The sequence below is a fragment of the Macrosteles quadrilineatus genome, unplaced genomic scaffold (assembly GCF_028750875.1).
Source record: "Macrosteles quadrilineatus isolate MER2022 unplaced genomic scaffold, UCM_ALF_1.0 Scaffold_6__1_contigs__length_79288215, whole genome shotgun sequence".
NCBI classification, from domain to species: domain Eukaryota; kingdom Metazoa; phylum Arthropoda; class Insecta; order Hemiptera; family Cicadellidae; genus Macrosteles; species Macrosteles quadrilineatus.
In genome coordinates, this window is record NW_026542599.1 from 47,474,184 (window position 1) to 47,495,896 (window position 21,713).

The 21,713-nt window shown below is 34.2% G+C and overlaps 1 protein-coding gene across 1 annotated transcript; it reads right to left on the reverse strand.

Moving 5' to 3' along the window:
• Positions 1-19,558: 19,558 nt before the first annotated feature.
• Positions 19,559-20,401, reverse strand: LOC128997507 (uncharacterized). The gene has a single exon (XM_054423146.1). The coding sequence runs from the start codon at positions 20,399-20,401 to the stop codon at positions 19,559-19,561; it is 843 nt and encodes a 280-aa protein (XP_054279121.1).
• Between the last annotated feature and the right edge of the window lie 1,312 nt (positions 20,402-21,713).

A 21,713-nucleotide genomic window follows, 5' to 3' on the forward strand; every position in this document is an offset into this window, starting at 1 on the left:
TCAGTATATCAAAGTGTTTTTGTACGGTTATTGGTTACGGAGAAAACTAAAAAAAATTTAAATTTAAAATTCCCATGTTATTCTTATGGAGAATATTGTAAAATGTTGTAGTTTGCTTGTTTATGGATATCTTTTGATCAAACTTGGCAAATATATTCATTTTATACTAAGCAATAATTATTTTACTTAAAACACACACTTTATTAGTTTCCTTGTAGCAGCAAACCTAGGTACTCGTTAAACCTAATGTTATTTAAATAGATCAATTGAAAATCAATTCAGCCAAATGGAAATTCGCTTAGACGGCAGGTTTGCTGCAGCGGGGGTATTATGTTTACCTAATCACCCAAAAAAGCCAGTTAAAAATAATCAGTAAAGTCGTATAATTTATAAGACGTAAGAAACAAACCATGTGAAATTAAGTTTGCACATGTACTGGGGATAGAGATACAGAAGATACAACATTTCAACGGGTTTGTGATTTTTCACACTATGAAGGGATTTCTCCAATCCAGGTCAAAAGGCTTACTAACGACTAAATCCAGAACAATAACGTGCCCTATAAACACAATCCTATCATTTCCTTTAACTATTGCACTAGGAAAATCCTACTTGTAACTTATTACCTGAATAAATCATTAATAAGAATACAAATTATGGAAAAGTAAGGAAGCATTTCGATACTTTTTAAATTTGAAATATATTTAATCACCGGTTTTCTTTTTTGGTTCAAGAACGTAAATATGTTTCAGAATGTACTTGATTCGTTGTATTTTACCCTATGTTCTTTACTCGAGTACTTTAGGTAAAACTACGTTGTTATTATGTTTACAAATATTCTAAATTATAAAGTCTCAGACAACACATATTGCAATGTATTTACTTTTGTTCCAAGAACTAATTGTGATAAGCTAAAGATGTCAGACATAAGCCATAGTAACAAAGTGTTTTGTATTTTAATTATTTATATCTTGTAATTTAAATATAAATTTTTTTATAACGCCTGATATGTTAAATAATCTGCGTTTCGCATTACTGTACTCCAGTTTCAGAGTTCTACGGTTTGGTTTAAAAGGTAAAATAAACACCAAATAAATGAGCTTAGCTTATTAATAAACATTAAAATAACATTAAACATTAAAATAAAGCCTGTAGATAATATCAAATTTAGTACAGTAGATTGATTAGAAAAATTGAAAGAGGTTACTAAAATACTACTTCAAATTTAATTTAACAAATAATACTTCTATGTGTACATATTTGTATGGTCTATAACACTAAAATACAAAATGTCAATAATGTATCTGTAAGATAAAAATCTTCAAAAGTAGTTTTTTTGGGAGTTTTGGGATAATCCTTACGCATTTAGGGATAACGGTGAGCAGAGTGTGCATCTAATGTTTTAAGTCTAAGACTTATCATAATAAATTATTTATATACAAGTAAAATATATTTGAAATTTATTTTATGTTTCAGGTTATATTTAGGCTATTTTGAAACATAAATTCAGTAATATATTAACCATTTAGGTTCATGATTGTATCGATAGCTAAATAGAAAATAGCATAGATGGTCATTCATATTTAGGGTTAACGTTGTTTATTTTTTGATTTAACGTAGTTCTGACTTTATGCAGATGCAATGTCATACGCAAAATGCATTTAAAAACGTCCTCAAGAACATAAAGTATAGTTTGATTTTGAATACATTGTAAATAAAGATTTTCAACGGGAAAAAAGGAAGAATAAGGACTTAAACATTCACCGGGTTAGATTGCTTTTGTTCTCTGTGTAAGTAATTTAAAAACATGACATTCAATTTATTCTCCGTTATTTATGTACATTTCTCTTTGCCAATGAATATATTTATATGCAAAAAACATATAACTATTCTGATAAGGTGAAGTATTTAAATAGTTTGAAATTAAAGGTTTGGTAAACATTTGAAATGATTAATACAATACTAAATTCCAATGTTTAACAAGGGACAGGATTTGAAAGAGGAAAATATTTCTGCTAAACTTAGGCTCCTAACCATAGATAAACATTATCGTGACAAAAGCCATTTTTTTTTTAATTAAACACTCTTATCCTGGGTAAATGATTTCTAGCCACTAGAAACGTTACAAACACTATGTTTAAGTACTGAATGCGTTTGAACATTATTTTCCAAAATAAGTATATTACAAACTTATCTAGCCTATAAAACCCTTTTTTAATTAAACATTTAAAATATTAACATGTACGTTTGTTTTTCATTCGCACTAATACTTCTAGATTCAAAAAGCTAAAAAGTCTGACAAAGGTGGCCAATGCATGGATGTCCCTTTGATGTAAAACCAATTTTTATGCTTTGATTTTGCTTTTGGACGTCATTGGTCCGTAAGGTTACGTTTTTAAAGAGTTTCATTGATCTTTATAAGGTTAAAAGAGAATGAAAAATACACTGTTGGCCCTTATTTTTAGTGGATTTATTAATTTGTTTGAGATTTCACAATTTAAGAATTTACAAATTAAGATCCCAACGAAATTTACTGTCCATAGAGTTTTCTCCTAATTAAAAACTAAAATAAAAAACCGAAATATAAAATGACCTTGCCGCAGCAGACCTGCAGCCTTAAGCAAATTTTCCATTAACCTGGTTGTATTTTCCTCAATAATATTCCCACTATAAAAATATACCCTTTTATTTGGCAAATTTATATTGTATTTCAATAACAATAATTTGGATTATTACTTGGTTTTGCTGCTACAGAAATTGTAATAAAGTGAGTTTTTTTAAATTTTAATAGCTGAGAATAAAATCAATACATTTGCATATGTTGATCAACATATTATATTTATAAACAAGATTTTTACAACAGTTTATTCACTCTCCATAAAGATTAAATTGGAATTTTGAATTTAAAATGTTCATATCTTTTTTCATAATACTATTCCAAAAACTTAACTTATGATAAGGTAACCGATCATACTAATTACTATCAAAAACAAATGGCAAAAATGTATTAATAGGTTTACAATGGAAAGACCCCTTTTGCACCCCATAAAACCCCCCTTAACATCGTCCAACCATGCTGGTTCACGAACTCGTCCAAATAAATGTGAGTTTACTTGTGTTTACAAAGTTTTATCATAATCGGATAATTTTTTGTAATCGAGTCTTCTTGTTAATGGACACATATCTAAATATAATTCATATAAATTTTAACGGGTAGTGTTTTTGGTCTTTGGGGACCTCAAATCCTCTAAATGAAAAAAGTAAATTATTAGTCCCAGGGCTATGTCTTACCATGAGACCTACGGTAATAGCTCATTCCCTATATGGGATTTCACTAACAGTTTAAAATGAATCAATCAGCCCCAAAACGAATACAAGAACAAATGGTGTAGTTTATTAAAAAACAATCGTAAAACATAAAATGCTGGAAATGTTATTTATTTATTTTTTTTGTGACGACAACAGTGCAATCTCGCACCTTAAAGTTTGGTAGTTTTCCAAATGTATACAACATAACCTGAAGCAAGATGTGTGATAACACATACTCATAACTCTTGTGTCTACAAGAGCAAAATTACTCAATGTAATTGTCCTTTGTTGAGACAGTGATCCTTTGTTGATCAACATGAGACAGCGTCACCACATGAAACACGTTTGACACACAATAATTACCTACCCTCGTGTTTTTGATACGAGTCCTCGTACATGAGTGGGGCTGCAATCAAAATAATTACTGTCCTTTGTTGGTAGCATCAAACTACTCTCAATACGGTAAACATGCGTGGATAACACACACTACCTAATTACCCTTGTGTCTATTACATGTGAGAGATTGTAATCAAGGTAACTGACTTTTGTCGGCATCAACAAGGGGTGGTCTCATTACAGTCTGCAATATAACACACAATAATTAACTATCATCATGTCTACAATACATATGAGATTGTAATCAATGTAATTGTACTTTGTTGCTACCAACAATAATGGACCTCAATCCGGGGACACCGAGATTGCAGTGACGTTGCAGCAACACCAGGTAGACGGGGAGAAACGGGAAGCTTATAATTCCAATTTTTTTTTACTTAAAGTTTACAGATTAACATTTATTTCTAAGTTAATACGACGACTGGAAAATAAAAACTATTTTTTAGCAATTTCGTATTCATATTTTAGGAGTTGGTTTAATGATGCTTACCTTTACTGGGTGTTACGACTGTTAGAGCTGGCAATAGCCTACACACTCTTTTTATTTTCTCAATTGTACTCAAAACATTAATTGTATTTCATTTGTATTTCAAAAACGTATCCTGCTATGATTACATGATATTGATCTTAAGTAAGTTCTACGATACACACCTTCGTATATTTTTTAAATTTAGTGACAGTGATGATAGAATATTTGTGAAACGATTTCATAAACTAGAGAAGTGTACCATAACGGGCTAAGAGCTTTTGTATAATACAATGTTAAATACAATCAGAAGTGATACATAAAGAAGCCGGAATAAGTATGATAGCCAAAATTTAAACCATGAGCCATGTTGATTTGCATAGACTATAAGCGACTTTTTTACAAACTTTTTATCCACCTCAATTTATTTGTCTTATAATGGGTCATAGTTTTAGGTGTATGTAAAATGTATGAATAATTGGTAATTAAAAATTTAATAAATTTTATTTAATGGTTTACAAATTGTGATACATCTAAAGTACAAATACCTACGAAATTTAAAGTGCCTTTTCCTATAATAAAGGTCGTGGTTCGTGCAAAAAATAGTTTAAGTTCATACTTTTGTTTCGTAAGAAAAGCTATAAACCATTACAAACTCCTTCAGATCAAAATTAATTATGCCATCATTGGTAAACTAAATTAGGATAATAAACTATTGGTACTTAATATAATTTATTGAAAGATAGTATAACCTCTAAAGAAGTGAGATTTAATAACATTGCACTAAGTAATAACCCCGCCGCAGCAAACCTGCAGACTAAGCGAATTTCAACTCGTCTGATTACATTTTTACTAAAATATTTCCATAAATAAGACATATTATTCCCTATTTAAATGACATTAGATTTAACGAGTGCTTAGGTTTGCTGCTACGGGGAAGGTAAAAAGTGTTTTTTGACCATACGTCAATAGTATAGGATGAAATAAATAGATTTGCCAAATTTTATCAATATAACAAGTAAACAAGTAAACTACAACAATTTTCAATTTCTCCATAAGAATAACATGGGAATTTTTAATTACACTATTTTTGAATTTTCTCCGTGACCGTTAGGCATACAACAGCGCTTTAATATACTAAATTATTTCTTTTTTTAAGCTCTACAAAACGGTTTAGAAATAAATCGCAAAATTTTTTGTTTTTAGGTTCAAAAATGGGAAAAACCCATTTTTACCTCATAAAACCCCCCATAAACCCCCGTTCCCATGGTCCGATTATGCTGGATCGCGAACTCATTCGAATAAACGTAGGTTTACACGTTTGTACCAAATTTCATCAAAATCGGATCATTTTTGCTCGAGTTATCGCGCTAACGGAACTTGAACGGATGGTGTTTTTGGCCTCTAGGGACCTCAAAATGAAAAATTAAATCGGTCTCGGGTCCAGGTCTTACCATGAGTACTACGGTAATAGCTTATTCCCTATATGGGAAATTCGCTAAAATGCAATTATGTGTTTCAAAATTGTCATTGTGATAAGTTACTGGAAATAAGGGATTTTCTGATTCCCGGTTTCCCTGAATGTTGCCAAATTGACCTTCTCTACTTGAGAAATCTGGTGTAACAATTTCAGTATGGATTATGATTATAAAACGTCTTGGCATTTCAGTACGCCCCTTACTACATACAAAATGTTTGTTCACGCACTTTGTTTAAATAAAGTTTTCATATTAAAAACTACTTTGTTATACTACTCTCTACTACTTGTATACTATTTTATTTATCTATTTACTTATTTGTATTAAGGAGGTTTCATTACATAAAATGTAACGTCAAACACAAATCTCAAACTAAAAGGCTGTATATAAAACGTAGGTATTTTTATTTAACATTTTCATTATCTTACAACATATAAATATTCAGTGTAATAAATATTTTCTGCACTAATGAATTTTGCTCGATGAATTCCAAGGACCAAAAGTATTAAGCTTTCCCCAATGTCATCTTAAATTAATAAATTGCTCATTTATTAAGGAATTCATTGTTGTGTTCATGTTTATTTTTGTTTGTATGTAATAGATTTATAATCTTTATTAAAACTAATATATTGTATTTTCATCGTAGAAACTATTATATTTTATCCAAACGGTTTGTCCAGCTAAGTGTCATGTTATTTGACCTTAGAAATAAACAAAAAATGAACTGACTAATATTCATTATTTTGTAAACGAGTATTAACGTATAATCAGATTTATTTTTGAACAAATTTCAGATCCTTCAAAACCATTTTCTTTCACTTCGCCTGGAAGGTAATCCGCCGTGTAAATTGGCTTAGGCTTACACCTTGCGCGCTCCGATGTTTCCATATTGTTCTCTTGATTAAATAGTTTAACTTTTAAGGTTTTTTCATTAAGTAAAAAAGAATTTGTTTTAAGTTATGAAAAAATAGAGTTTTAAGTTATGTAATATTTATAGAGATATATTAATGGAAATAGGTCATTTATTTTTTTTATAATGTATGTACTTTCTATCTTGCTATCTACTTATAATGCAGTTTAAACTTAATTTCTTTTCAATAAATACATTAAAATTAAAATAATAATATGATTTTTTGTTACTATACCCTCTACATGCTGCAGATTTATTTAGACTTATAAATGATACTCAACGTATAACTGACGTTGTAAGAATTTACCTAGAGCCAACAATGCTCCTAGGTAATTAAATTGAGTTATATTCTGTAAGATTCAACATTTATGCGAAGCTTATGGGGATATTTGAGTGAAAAACCAACTAGACATGTGGAAATTCGCTTAGAATGCAGGTTTGGTATTTTAATTTGTACCTTATACAAAAAATTACAAAAGAAAACAGTATTAAAGATTAAAAGCCTGTAAATATGATTTGGCGAAAATAAACTATTTATTTATAACTTGTCTTACAAAAGATTTATGAACTTAATGCTATATTTCGTACATTGCATATACGAGAATCAAGTAGACTAATCAAATAAACTATCCTTGACTACTTTTGCAATTATATCTCTTTTTGCTAGTATAATGTTTTACTCGTACTAATGAAATATTTCAGAACTCGAATGTTAATGTATATAAATATACAAATATACAATATACAAAAATTCTAAATTTGCTTGCCCTAATAGCAATCTCAAAAAACTACACGTTTAACTTAATCTATGTCAACATCATTATAAGCTGGCATACTTAGATACTATAAGTGCTTAACTGTCCTGTCTATTAAAGTTCAACAGTTGGCTAGCTAATGGTAAGAAAGTAAAGGTCACCAAGTTTGTACTCACTTTAATCGTTTCATTGACTTTTATATAAAAATATATATTTCCATTAAACGAGCAATATTTTACACATAGCCAACCTACAAGCTTAGTTTGGGTTCTGTTAATGCCCTTTGCTATACGATTGAAGCTTACTTAAAAAACTACGTTAAACATAGAAAACAGTGTTGGCATTGTTTATTTAGGTTTTTTGATAACACAAGTTTCTCTATATTGATTGAACTAAATACATGTGTTTTAATGTTTATGTTCGATTGATATTTTTATATGCACTTATTCACTTAATTAGTTTTCTCCCAAACTTTAAAAGCCTTTGTATTTAAGCCTTATTTACAGTAATAATAGAACTTCCACAGTGAAATAAAAGGGTCATTTTCAGAAGAGCGCCACCTATATTTAAACTGTGGAAAACCCATTTAGGTTATTTAGGTTAAGTTAGGTTAGTTCATAGCTTAATTAAAGTTTTATTCCTTTAATGAAAAGAAATAATCACAAAAACACTCAAAAATCTTCCAACCAAACCAGTGGGTTTTCCAAAGATAAAATAGAGGTGGACCTGTTGTGAAATACATCCTAATAAAAGCCTGCTGCCGATACAACAGCAAGAGAGTAAAATGTGTATTTTAGCTTTTGTACGGATTTGAAACCATATGGCCAAATATAACGTAATAACATAAATGATACCAGGTAAATGCTGTCCGCAGAAGCTGCTGACGCCAGATATGACGTCGTTTATCAAAAGTGTCAAAACAACGACACAACTTGTTGCCAGCCTTTGTAAATCGAAGGGAAGTTTTATTTAATGACAGTTTCACTCATCGTACATGATTTATGAGCCAAACACTAAAAGATGGCCTATTTAAACATCTTAAGCCATCTAGTGCATTCTAACAAAATAACATTGATTTAAGTACATATTATGATGTTTTCTTATGTGACGAAATTTATTTTCAATGGCACAAACAAAAATTCGGACTTTTAAAACAATAGAAAAATTAAAGTATTAAAAAAATTTAAGGAGGTGTGTGTTTCTTCATTAGACTAAAACAGGTTCCCAGAAAGGCCAATTCAAAATTTCTTATAAAAACTTACCTGTATTTGATACCTCGAATATAAAGGAAGAAAAGAAAAAGGAGTGCAAGATGCTTTTTACTCCTTCCACAAAAACATTTCCTGTACGTTTCCTTGCTGTTAAAGCTGGTTTTGTGTAAATCCCTTTGACTTATACATACAGATGTGTCTTGTGAAAAACGTATGGTTCATGATATTTATTTCAATAGGTTTTGTTAGAAAATGAAAAAAACTGAGGATTTTAAAAATCATTGGCTTTTCTAAATAGAGATGTAATTAGTAGTAAGGAAAGTTAGTGTATTCAATGTTAAATTTAGTCTAACACTCCCAAAAATCACAGATATAACTGTTATCGTCAGGAAAGTAACGATTATTATTTACAGGTCGTTTGTGTACCAAATCATTAGAGGAGGGTCTTAGTTATGCGAACGAATAGCATACTTTGTGCTTTATTATATCCGTTAGATATTGCAGTAACAACAATAATCATTTCGTTATTTACGATTCAAAAGAGTATACCTGCTTATTGTGTCTAAATTAAATAAACTTTAAACATTTGAGAAATATATTTGAACATTGTAAAATGTACAAACACTGTAAACAAAAACATTAAATTGTACAACTGACTCACAACAGAAAACAATAAATAATTAACCAGTCAGCTGGTATTAAAATATAGGAAAATAGAATATTATTAATTGACACTAGATTGAATATATATCAACTCTCCCCTCTTAATTCTGAGGGAGGATCTGGTCAGTGTGTCTGGTCCATATCAATCCATTGTCCATTTTTATTCTGTACATGACATTGCCCACTCGACTGATGATCTCTCCTAATCTCCACTTTTCTTTGGATGCATAGTTCCTTGCTTGCACCTTTTGTCCCACACTGAACTGTCTTCCCATCTTCCTTTGTTCAACTCTAAACCATTCTGTTTTATCTGACATGACGTTTAGTTTAGTTCTGATGTCTCTGCCAAACATCATCTTGTATGCAGACATTCCAGTTGTAGAGCTTGGTGCCTTCCTCAGCTGTGTGACTAATGCATCGATCTTTGTTTGTATGTCACCTCTCTCCCCCACCATTGAATTTAGCCCCTTCTTCACGGTTTGTACGAATCTTTCTGCTTGTCCATTGCTAGAAGGGTGAAATGGTGCGCATGTTCTGTGACAAATTCCATTTTCTTTCAAATAGTTTTGAAAAGCCGTGCTGGTGAATTGTGTCCCGTTGTCTGTAACGACTGTCACTGGAAGACCAAACGTTGTAAATAGATGTTGTAGCTTTTTGATACACCATTCTGCTGTAGTAGATTTTGTATGTAATATTTCTAGCCATTTAGTATGGGCATCAATGATGACTAGGAAGTAATTTCCATTCATGGGCCCAGGGAAATCTAAGTGTATTCTCTCCCATGGTCCAGATGGTTCTTCCCAAGGGTGATTCCTGTCTTTTGGAGGTTCATTTCTCTTCTGGGAACATATCTTACAGTTTCTGACCAACTCTTCAATGTCTCTGTCGACATTCTTCCAGTACAAATAGCTTCTTGCCATTGCTTTCATTTTTGTCATCCCAAGGTGGCCCACGTGTAGTTCTTTGAGTACTTCTTTCTGAAGAGATGAAGGTATCACAACCCTTATACCTCGAAAAACACATCCTTTGTGTAATGTGTACTCGTTGTTGTTTAATCCCATTGTCTCAAGATCATCTCCATTTTCAAGGGCTATCTTGACTTTAGAGAAAAAAGTATCCTTCTTCGTATGTTCTGCAATTGTCTCTTTGGTAAGTGGTAGCATAGATATTTGATTCATCTGAAATTTTGAATAGAGATCTTCACCTTCTTCTAACTTTTCTACTGGGAATCTTGAAAGAAAATCTGCATTGGAGTGGTCTGAAGTTTTTCTGTATTCTATTTTATAGTCAAAACCAGCAAGGAAAAGAGCGTAATTTAACAAACGAGTAGCTGACATTGCAGGTAGGGATTTTGAAGGATGAAAAATAGATACAAGAGGTTTGTGGTCTGTGACAAGAATGAATTTCCTGCCATAGCAGTATGGAAAGAACTTTTTCACACCCCAATAAATGGCAGTCGCTTCTTTGTCAATTTGACTGTATTGATTCTCACTTTTACTCAGTGATCTAGATGCAAAGGCAATTGGCTTTTCTGTTCCATCATTTAGCCTGTGTGAAATTACAGCTCCTAAGCCAGTTGGTGATGCATCTGTTGACAGTATTAAAGGTAATGATGGATTGTAGTGGATTAGAGTTTTGTCTTTGGCAATGTCCATTTTAACAGATTCAAAACTTCGTTCACATTCATCAGTCCATTCAAATTTCTTGCCCTTCTGTAAGAGTTTGTTCAATGGGTTTAGTTTCTCTGCCAGTTTAGGTATGAACTTATTGTAGTAGTTTGCCAAACCTATGAAAGAACGTAATTGGTTGACATCACGAGGTCGCTTTGCTTCAACAATCGCTTTTACCTTTTTGAAGTCCATTTTCATCAATTGTATGACCTAAGTAAGCAATCCTTTTCTGAAAGAATTTACACTTTTCAAAATTCAACCTAAGGTCATGTTCCCTCATTTTATCTAGGACTAGCTTCAATCTTTGCACAGTTTCTTCATAATTTGATCCTTGTATGATAATGTCGTCAAAGAAGCATTTAACACCGCTAATTCCTTGTAGTATTCTGTCCATGAACCTTTGCCATACTGATGGTGCTACCTTAACCCCAAACATCATTCTGTTGACTTTGTAAAGACCCTTTTCAGTACTTATAGTTTGCATATTTGAACTTTCCTCGTCCATTTGCATGTGCAGGTAAGCATTGCTTATGTCCAAGGTACAAAATAGCTTGCCTCCATTCATTTCCGCGAAAATGTCCTCTATCCTAGGTATTGGATGTTTGTCGTCTTGTATCACTTTATTCAGTGTAGTTTTATAGTCTGCACATATTCTTACAGATCCATTGGGTTTAACCACTGGGACAATTGGCGTTCCCCACTGATCATTGTTCACCTTAGTGATTATACCGGCATTCTCTAGTCGATTGAGTTCGTCCTCTACTTTTCCTTTAAGTGAGTATGGAACTTGTCTGGGTTTGATGAAAATGGGCTTGCAACCTTCTTGAAGGGATAAATGAACCTTCTCATTTGGAATACATCCAATTTCCTTTTTGAAAACATCAGAGAATTCTGTAAGGAGTTTAGAAAGATCACACGAGTTTTCTTGAATAGTTCGGATATCCCCAATTTTTAAGTTAATCTCCCTAAGCCATTCTCTTCCGAAAATAGGTTCAACATTTTGTCCAATAACATACAGCTTACCAAAGTATGCTTTGTCTTTGAAGTTAAACTCGACATACACTACCCCCTTTGGTTTGATAAGTTCGCCCGTGTAAGTTCTTAGTTGTACATGAGTTTGAAATAGCTTTTTACTCAAATTTAGTTGCTTATAATCCTTGTATGATATCGACGATAAAGCTGCTCCTGTGTCCAATTCCATTTGAATTGGCTTTCCTTCTAGTGTAACTTCAACCATGAACTTGTCAGAACCATTCATTTGTATCTTATATGTGTCGTACGTTGCGTGGTCAATATCATTTACATTTTCATTGTCCTCGATCTGGTTGATATGCCTAGCTCTGTTCTTTGCCATGCAGACCCTGGCTAAGTGACCAACCTTATTACAAGAATTGCAGAATTCATTCTTATACCTGCAACTGTCAGCTTTATGGAATTTATCCCCGCATCGATAGCACCGTCCACGCAGTTGGTCAAATGTAGAGCGAACTGTATGATATCTTTCGGTCTTCTTGGTTGGGCCTTTGCTTGCATATTGTTGTTGTTCCGGCATCTTTCTTTCAGTACTTCCTGTTAGCTTAAGAACAGCAGCTGTTTTAGGATTTGATATAATGCTGCTCTCAAGTCTTGAGGATTCGAAGGAAATTGCAGCTTGTACTGATTCTTTGAAAGTACTTGTTTCTTTCTGTAGTAACTGCCCTCTTACATCATTATCTTTAAGTCCTCTAACAAACTGCATTCTTAGTAACATGTCTGATACCGATTTCCCACATTCACATTGAAAACGACAATCCTTTGCTAGTCTCTTCAATTCCATTGAAAAATCCATCGTTGATTCGTCTTGCTGAACATGGCACAAAAATTTGTGTTGAAGAGATATAACACTAGGTAACGGTTCCAAATAATCCTTCAACACTGTTACCACATTTTTGTAATTCATCTTGTATGGATCATCTGGAGAAACAAGGTCTTGAAGCTGTTCATGTAGTTTTGGTGGAAGCACTGCAAGTAATGTGCAAAGTTTGGTTTTATCATCAGAAATTTCCTTCAAGGAAATAAAGTTTTCAAATCTTTTAACGAAGTTTGTAAATGATTCTCCTTCATCGAACGGAGCAAAAGCAATATTTGATGTAACAGAAGGGTGTAGACCTACTGAAGACTGATTCGTAACTGTGGTTGGGGATTGCAGTTTGTTTCTTAACACCACTTCGGTTGTAATGTACAGCTCTTCAATTTCACTTCTGCTAGTTGCTAATTGCATGCTAATGATTCGAGTTCAGATTGAGCATTTTCGAATCTGTTCCAATATGTCCGTAATGAAGACAACCGCACTGTGACTTCATCACTACTAATGTCTTCTCTAACTGTTTTATTTTGTACAATTGCATTGTAAGCTTTCCTAATTTGAATTTTGACTGCAGTTAATACCTTTTTAAGCTTAAGTATTTCACTCATCCTCGTCGCCAATATTGTGTCTAAATTAAATAAACTTTAAACATTTGAGAAATATATTTGAACATTGTAAAATGTACAAACACTGAAAACAAAAACATTAAATTGTACAACTGACTCACAACAGAAAACAATAAATAATTAACCAGTCAGCTGGTATTAAAATATAGGAAAATAGAATATTATTAATTGACACTAGATTGAATATATATCACTGCTTAGTTGGGTGACATTGTGGTGATACAACTTCTGAATTCAATTTAATAATAAAAGGTCCATTTGGATTGAACTTAAATATGTACCAATGACTTTTTCGAATAAAAAGAGTGCATAAAACCAGACGCACTTACTTCGTCAATTTGATTCTAGTTTAATTTTGTTACACAAATAACTAATTTTCTTATAAATAAAATTCTTCTCTTATAAAGAATCAAATATTCTTACATTAACGAAGTTTTTAATACCTGGTTACGTAAATTGAAATTGATTCTGAGAACACATATAAACATAAAAACTATATTTTAATTCTAGAAAAATAATTTTGTTAAGTAGTTTCCCTCTTAAAACTAACTATTAATAATATATAAAATTCTATAAAAGATTACTGAGTATTGATTTTCAACAAATATATGTTCGTAGTAATATGTATATATTTACTTTACATTGAGCACCCTACACGTTTGTGACAACATTCTCAATTGATTTTCTTCTTGGCTCTTATGAATGTTATAAAAGTAATATATTAAATGTTCTTATGTTATGTGAACAAATTACAACATATATAACGTGAAATTTACATCAGGAAAAATAACGAGTTATTTCCAGTTTAAGATCGAGAAAAGTTATAAAATAAGGAAGGCGAGGTAGCTGTTTTCAACAGGAATTTCAAATGTAAATGGTTTCATTTGTGCAACTTGTACTTTCAGAAGATTTCCATTCTACATACTTCTTTAACCTGAGACTTCATTTGGAAAATAGTAATTGAAATTTTCGTTAAAGCTGGAATAAACACAGCTAATCTTTACATGTTTTATATATTTTTTTCGAAGTTTTGGATTTTGGTAGAGTAATGCACTTGAACATTTTTACGTTGGAAAGATATTTGTTTAACAACATATAGCCTAGGTGTAGCCATTAAGGTATTAAAACTACTGTCAATTGTCACAAAGTGGTTTAACCTTGACTTGCAATACACTTTCATTGATGCCGAGTACTACATTTTGTAACTGTGGTTACACTTTTACAAAGTGAGTTGGGTTCGTTAAAATTTTTCCATGCGTAAAATACATGGAAATACCCTTTTTCTACGGATATATTTTTTATTTGAAGTAAAAGTAACAAGTTCGCAAAACAAACATTTAATACTATAAATCTAACATTATTTACACAGGACAACTGGATTGCTCACACCTGAAACAGATAATTCTGGATGATTCTTGCTACGTGTGTTTATGTGTCGATATTTCTTTTATAACGTAGAAAAATAGTACAAAGAAATTGCTCAGATTAATTCCAACTAGACCACTGTGGTGTTTCTTCTTCTACTATTTCCGTATTTGTGTCAAGCACATTTCCGTAATTCAGGGAACAGCTGTGTCTCAAGAACTGTATTTTTACTTATTACGATGCTTTTGTTTTTTCGTAAATGGCACGGACTAAACATTGTCTTTTTGACAGTTGTTTTTGTTATGTATGAATATTTATCTAATTGCTAATGTTAAAAGTTTAATTTTTCTAAGGGTTTTTCCAAGGTTTTATACTCAAGAAGGATAAAAACAATGGTACCTATTGTATAATTAAGGGTTTTGGATGCCCAACGGTTACGGAAATAATAAAAATTACGTTACAATAAAAATTACACCTCAATATCTTTCCTGTAGCAGCAAACCTAAGAACTTACTAAAAATAACGTTATTTAAATAGGAAATAAATCAATTCTCACTTGGGAATATCTTAGTAGAAATCCAGCCAGGTTAAATGGAAATTCGCTTAGTCTGCAGGTTTGCTGCGATGTCGGAATTTATATTTTAAACATCTTTGCCACCAAGACTGATAATTGAATATAATATAATAGGTTACGTACCTTATTCCGTCTTCAGTCTTAACTTAGTCAATGCTGGATGACTAGTTTCGGGAACAAAGTCCCATTATCAAATCCTTATTTAAAACATCAATTGAATATGGTCAAATATCCGACGTAAGCGTATATCCGACGTATCAACCTACATGTATACATTGATGAAGACTTACGTCGGATATTTGACCATATTCAATTGATGTTTTAAATAAGGATTTGATAATGGGACTTTGTTCCCGAAACTAGTCATCCAGCATTGACTAAGTTAAGACTGAAGACGGAATAAGGAATTTATATGTCATTGTTTGTCTTATTTACAAAGTGAAACTATGATAAAAGGAATGTGTATCCATGGATACCTAAGAATTTCAAATCATTTTTCTTTGCGCTCACAGACGTAAAGTAAAATTTGATTCTCAACGAAGAAAACTTATATTCCATCAAAAAATAAACTAGAGTTTCCTAGTAGAGAAGTGTTAATTCCTGTTAAGAGAACTAAATAGAAAAACACACCTAAGTAAAAGCTTGAAAAGGAACTAGTCGCAGCAGAAAAAGAAAATCCTTGCTAAAGAAGCTAGATTGGGGTTTCAAAAAAACGCTGTAAACAAATACCAGCGAACTTGCAAGAATGCTGCATATAATTCTTAAATGGGCAAGGTAAGAGTAAAATATATTTTGTTAACCTTATAATTTAAGTTATTGACATGTTAAGACAATTATTATTTTTTTCTTTTGAAATGCTAGTGAAGAAGTAGGTTCTTCTTTAACTATTTTTGCTACTTTTATGATAAAATTATTCAAGAAACTGATAGAAAATAGAATTTAATAAGCATGACAAAAACATAAGTGTATGAATTATAAAAACCAGGAATGAACTGTTAGGTAACCATAGCAACTCATTTTTACAAAACCAAAGTTATACTTTTATAAAAAAAACAAATAATTGTCCAGCTGGTTTTCAACAGTATTGAAGCACTCACCACAGTACCCCCCTGCTAATGATTTAATTGAAGTAAATCATGATACCTGAAATCGTACAGGAAAGCGTACATGTCTCCCAGATTTTGTCTTAATCGCAGGTTTTAATGAACTTGTCTTGGTATAATTAGGATCATCCATGCTTTGTGTCTTGCTTTGTGCTTGTGTGGATTTGTTGCTTTCTGTCCTATTTGGTGCATATCCATCGTTCTTGTATTCGGACCAAAAGTATGCCGGTTTGAGTCGATCCATGGATACCGTGACATTACAGCCTTTAATCACCACAACGGCAGTCTTGGTGGTTCTGCTGATAATAGGGTAAGGGCCAGAGTATGGGGGTTCGAGAGCTCCCTTGGGGATGTCAGTCCGCACAAAGACATGTGTGCATGTAGCGAGGTCCTTAAAAACGAATGGCGTCTTCGCACCATGTCTAGTTCCACTGACTGGACGCAGGTTGTTGAATTGCTGACGTAAGCTCTTTACGAAGTTTGGTGGATCCAATTGATGTCCATCTTGGCTGGGCGTCATAAACTCTCCAGGAAGTCGTAGAGGTTGACCGTAAACGAGTTCTGCAGAGGAAGCTTGCATATCTTCGCGCCACGCAGCTCTGATCCCCATTAGTATCACTGGCAAAACTTCGGTCCAACGATCTGTTGTGTGACACCTTATGGCTGCCTTGAGTTGTCGATGAAGGCGTTCAACGAGTCCATTGGCAGCAGGGTGATAGGCAGTCGTTCGCAGACGTGTTGATCCAGTTAACTGTGTTAGCTGCTGGAAAAGAGAGGATTCAAATTGTCGACCTTGATCTGTGGTTATGCGCAGTGGCGTTCCAAACCTTGAAATCCAGTTGGTGAATAATGCACGAGCTACAGTTTCAGCTTCTATGTTCTCAAGTGGAACTGCTTCAGGCCAACGTGTAAATCTGTCAACACAAGTCAAACAATACCTGTAACCTTCCGAAACAGGTAATGGGCCAACTAGATCAATATGGATGTGTTCGAATCTAGAAGATGGTGGAACAAACGTACCAACTGGGGTTGAACTGTGACGTGTTATCTTTGACTTCTGGCAGGAGAGGCAGGAGCGAGCCATAGATCGACAGTCTGATTTCATTGAAGGCCAAACAAAACGTTGGCTAACCAGTTTTGTGGATGCCTTTATCCCGGGATGAGACAGGTTGTGCAAGCTGTAAAAAACATTTTTTCGAAATTGTTTTGTGACAAAAGGACGGGGGTTTGAAGTAGATACATCACAATAAAGTGAGATTTCCGTTCCTGGTAGCAGCACTTGCTTGAGCTTTAGGTTGGATTCTGTTTCTAAATAGTGTTGTAGTTCTTCATCCTGAGCTTGAGACTCTGCCAAAGCCTGGAAGTTTAAGGAGGCAGTGGCTTCTTCTATCCTAGAGAAGGTATCTGCAACTGCGTTTTCTTGTCCAGAAACGTGGCGAATGTCAGTTGAGAACTGTCCAATATATTCCAAGTGACGGAACTGTCTTGGAGAACACTTATCAAGTTTTTGACGGAAAGCAAAGGTCAGAGGCTTGTGATCTGTAAAAATTATGAATTGTCTTCCTTCTAGCATATGTTTGAAATACTTAATGGCAAGATAAATTGCTGTTAGTTCTCTGTCATAAGTACTGTATTTCTGTTGAGTTAGACTTAACTTTTTGGAAAAGAAAGATAGTGGTTGCCAGTTTTGTCCTACCTTTTGTTGCAATACACTTCCTACAGCATAGTCTGATGAATCGCAAAAGATTGCAAGTGAGGCATTCGGTGCAGGGTGAGACAACATAACGGCTTCACTGAGGCTTTTTTTACAAGTTTCAAAAGCTTGTTCACTTTCTGTAGTCAAATTAATAGGCATATTACCTTTTAGATTGGCTTTCAGAAGGTCGTTTAGTGTGCTCTGCTGGGACGCTGAATGGGGTAGGAATCTACGATAAAAGTTTAGCATACCAGTGAATCTTCTTAATTCCTTTGCAGTCTTTGGTTTGGGGTAACAGTCAAGAGCTTTCACTTTTTCAGGTAAGGGTTTTATCCCTTCTCCGGAAACTTGATATCCGAGAAAACTAACCATGGGAACTCCTAGGTTGCACTTACTTGGGTTGACAAAGACTCCGAAAGAGGATAGGCGGTCAAACAATTGTCGTAAGTGAATGAGGTGTTGTTCTTCGGATTCTGAAGCTACGAGAATGTCATCAATGTAAGCGTAACAGAAGTCTAGGCCACTGAGTACACCATCAATGAAACGTTGAAAGGTTTGGGCAGCATTGCAAAGTCCAAAAGACATGAAAGGAAATTCGAAAAGACCAAAAGGTGTTGTTATAGCAGTCTTATGAACGTCATCAGGAGCTACAGGGATCTGATGGTAAGCACGAACAAGATCTATAGTAGAGAAAACTTTTTTACCATGCAATTTTAGAGAAAAGTCCTGAATGTGAGGAATAGGGTAGCGATCAGGAATGGTTCTGGCATTTAGGGCTCTGTAGTCTCCACATGGTCTCCATTCGTCTCCTTTTTTGGGAACCATATGAAGAGGAGATGACCAGCTGCTAGAAGAAGGTCTAGCTATACCTAACTGGACCATAACCTCAAATTCTTTTTTGGCTAACTTTAACTTGTCCGGGGCTAGACGACGGGGTTTGCTAAAGACTGGTGGTCCTGGGGTTGTCTGGATATGGTGTTCTGTTTGGTGTTTGACAGGGACAGAAGGTTTCCCTGCCGGTCGAATAAGGGACGCATATGATTGGAGGAGCTGCATGTAGACATTTGGTTGGTTTGCATTTATTGCTTTAATACCACTTACCAAATTGGAGCATGTTGCGCGACCAGTGGAAACGAGAGAGGTTACCTGATCAATCAAACACTGACGTCGAACATCCACTAATAAATCATAATGATGAAGAAAGTCAACTCCAATGATCGGTTTGGCAACATCGGCTATGATAAAACGCCACACAAATGCTCGGCGTAGGCCTAGGTCCAAAGATAAGGTATGCAACCCGTAAGTGGCAATTTCGGTGTTGTTTGCTGCGTATAGTGTATAGTCAGATTTTAGTATTTTACCTGAAAGCATTTTTCGTGGATAGACGCAAACATCTGCTCCAGTGTCAATGAGGAACTGTTGTTTTGTTACCTTGTCTGTGACGAAGAGGCGGCGAGATGTCTGTAGATCGGAGGAGTCGCTGGCCGCCATTAGAGACTCCCGAGATCGTTTCCCGAGTTGTTGGCTTGGAAACTGCAAGGCCTGGTGCACTTAGTAGCTGCATTACCGAATCGCTTGTGGTACCAGCAAACATCGTCTCTTGTCGTGCTCTTGGAGCGTGATCTTGATCGCCGAACCTGACTTGAACTCCATGTTGGACGACGACTTTGATTACTCCGCAGATCTTCTTTGATAGTTGAAATGTCGTGCTGAAGAGTGCTTACGATTTCGCCCATTTTAGATGTCATCAGGATCGTCAGTCGCTCCATCATTACTTCCATAGAGTTGGGACTGTTAGTAGGGACAGCTGCTTCTGTAACTTGATGACGCGGGCTAATTTCAAGCACGGCGTCAGCCAACTCGGCTAGTGCATCAAGCTCAGACGACTTTTGTGTTGCTAAAATGGCTTGAGTTGATGAAGGCAGACGACTCAACCACAGAGTTTTCAGCACAGTGTCAGGTACAACGGTACCAGCCAAAGCACGAAGATGTCTGAGGAACTGCGAGGGCTTTCGATCTCCCATTTCTTCATGTTCCAGGAGACGTCTGGTCTTCTGTTCCTGTGAAGAGCTTAGGCGTTGTATCAATTCTGTTTTCAGTTTTTCGTATTTTCCCTTGGTTGGTGGTCTTGTGAGGATGTCTCTCACTTCAGCAGCGTATTTAGCATCAAGATTTCCACAAACATAAAAGAATTTTGTTTCATCAGATGTGATCCGAGCCAAGGAGAATTGGGTCTCGACCTGCGCAAACCACAGCTCAGGATCTGCTGGCCAAAATTGTGGAATCTTCACAGTAATTCGTTCTAGGGAGTTACCTTCTTGAGTAGTAGACATTGCAATTTTGCTAAATTTTGGTAAAAAAAATGATCACGTCGGGGTCACCACTGAAAAAGTAGGTTCTTCTTTAACTATTTTTGCTACTTTTATGATAAAATTATTAAAGAAACTGATAGAAAATAGAATTTAATAAGCATGACAAAAACATAAGTGTATGAATTATAAAAACCAGGAATGAACTGTTAGGTAACCATAGCAACTCATTTTTACAAAACCAAAGTTATACTTTTATAAAAAAAACAAATAATTGTCCAGCTGGTTTTCAACAGTATTGAAGCACTCACCACAGCTAGTAAACGGGGCCTTTAGTAGTCTAAGATCAACCTTTTGATGATTTTTGTTTCGTTGCAGTGAGCATGTAATTGAAATTGCTATCGGCCTGTCCACTGCTGCCATCGGGGGGGTGGTGGGGTACTACATATTGTCCCGACGAGACCCCCCACATCCCCCAGTAGAGGACGAATACGACCCACTTTTGGATACCACTAGGAGAGATGCTGTAGTCATACAAAGACGAAGGAGACACTAAATTTATGTTTTTTTTTTATTGTTACACTTTGGATTTTTTTATATTTTTTTTACTAGTAGTGTTTATTTATTTAAAATTTGTTCCATAAAAATTGTAGTGAATAAAAATTCTTTTTTTCTTTTGAAGTGCTAGTAAACGGGGCCTTTAGTAGTCTAAGATCAACCTTTTGATGATTTTTGTTTTGTTGCAGTGAGCATGTAATTGAGATTGCAATCAGCCTGGCCACTGCTGCCATCGGGGGGGGGGGAGGTACTACATATTGTCCCGACGAGACCCCCACCTCCCCCCACCACCACCAGTAGAGGACGAATACCACCCACTTTTGGATACCACTAGGAGAGATGCTGTAGTCATACAAAGACGAAGGAGACACTAAATTTATGTTTTTTTTATTGTAACGCTTTGGATTTTTTTAAAATTTTTTTTTACTAGTAGTGTTTATTTATTTAAAATTTGTTCCATAAAAATTGTAGTGAATAAAAAGTATGAGTAGGTAGGTACTAAATTTGTTGTATCATTACCTCATACTAAATTACGGTTGAAAATAGCTTCTGAATCAATATTATAAATCCTTATAATATTATAAGGAGAGTGTGTGATTATGTACCGAGTTTACTCCATGACCATTCACTCATGCTAATAGGATTCATTCCAAATTAAGGCTATTTCCACTTTGAAAATTACCTTGGCATCTGCCCCACGGGCTTACAAAGATCTGAGGTGACGGTTTTCAAATTAAAAATTGATTGGATTTCACGGTAACCATGACGATACTCACAA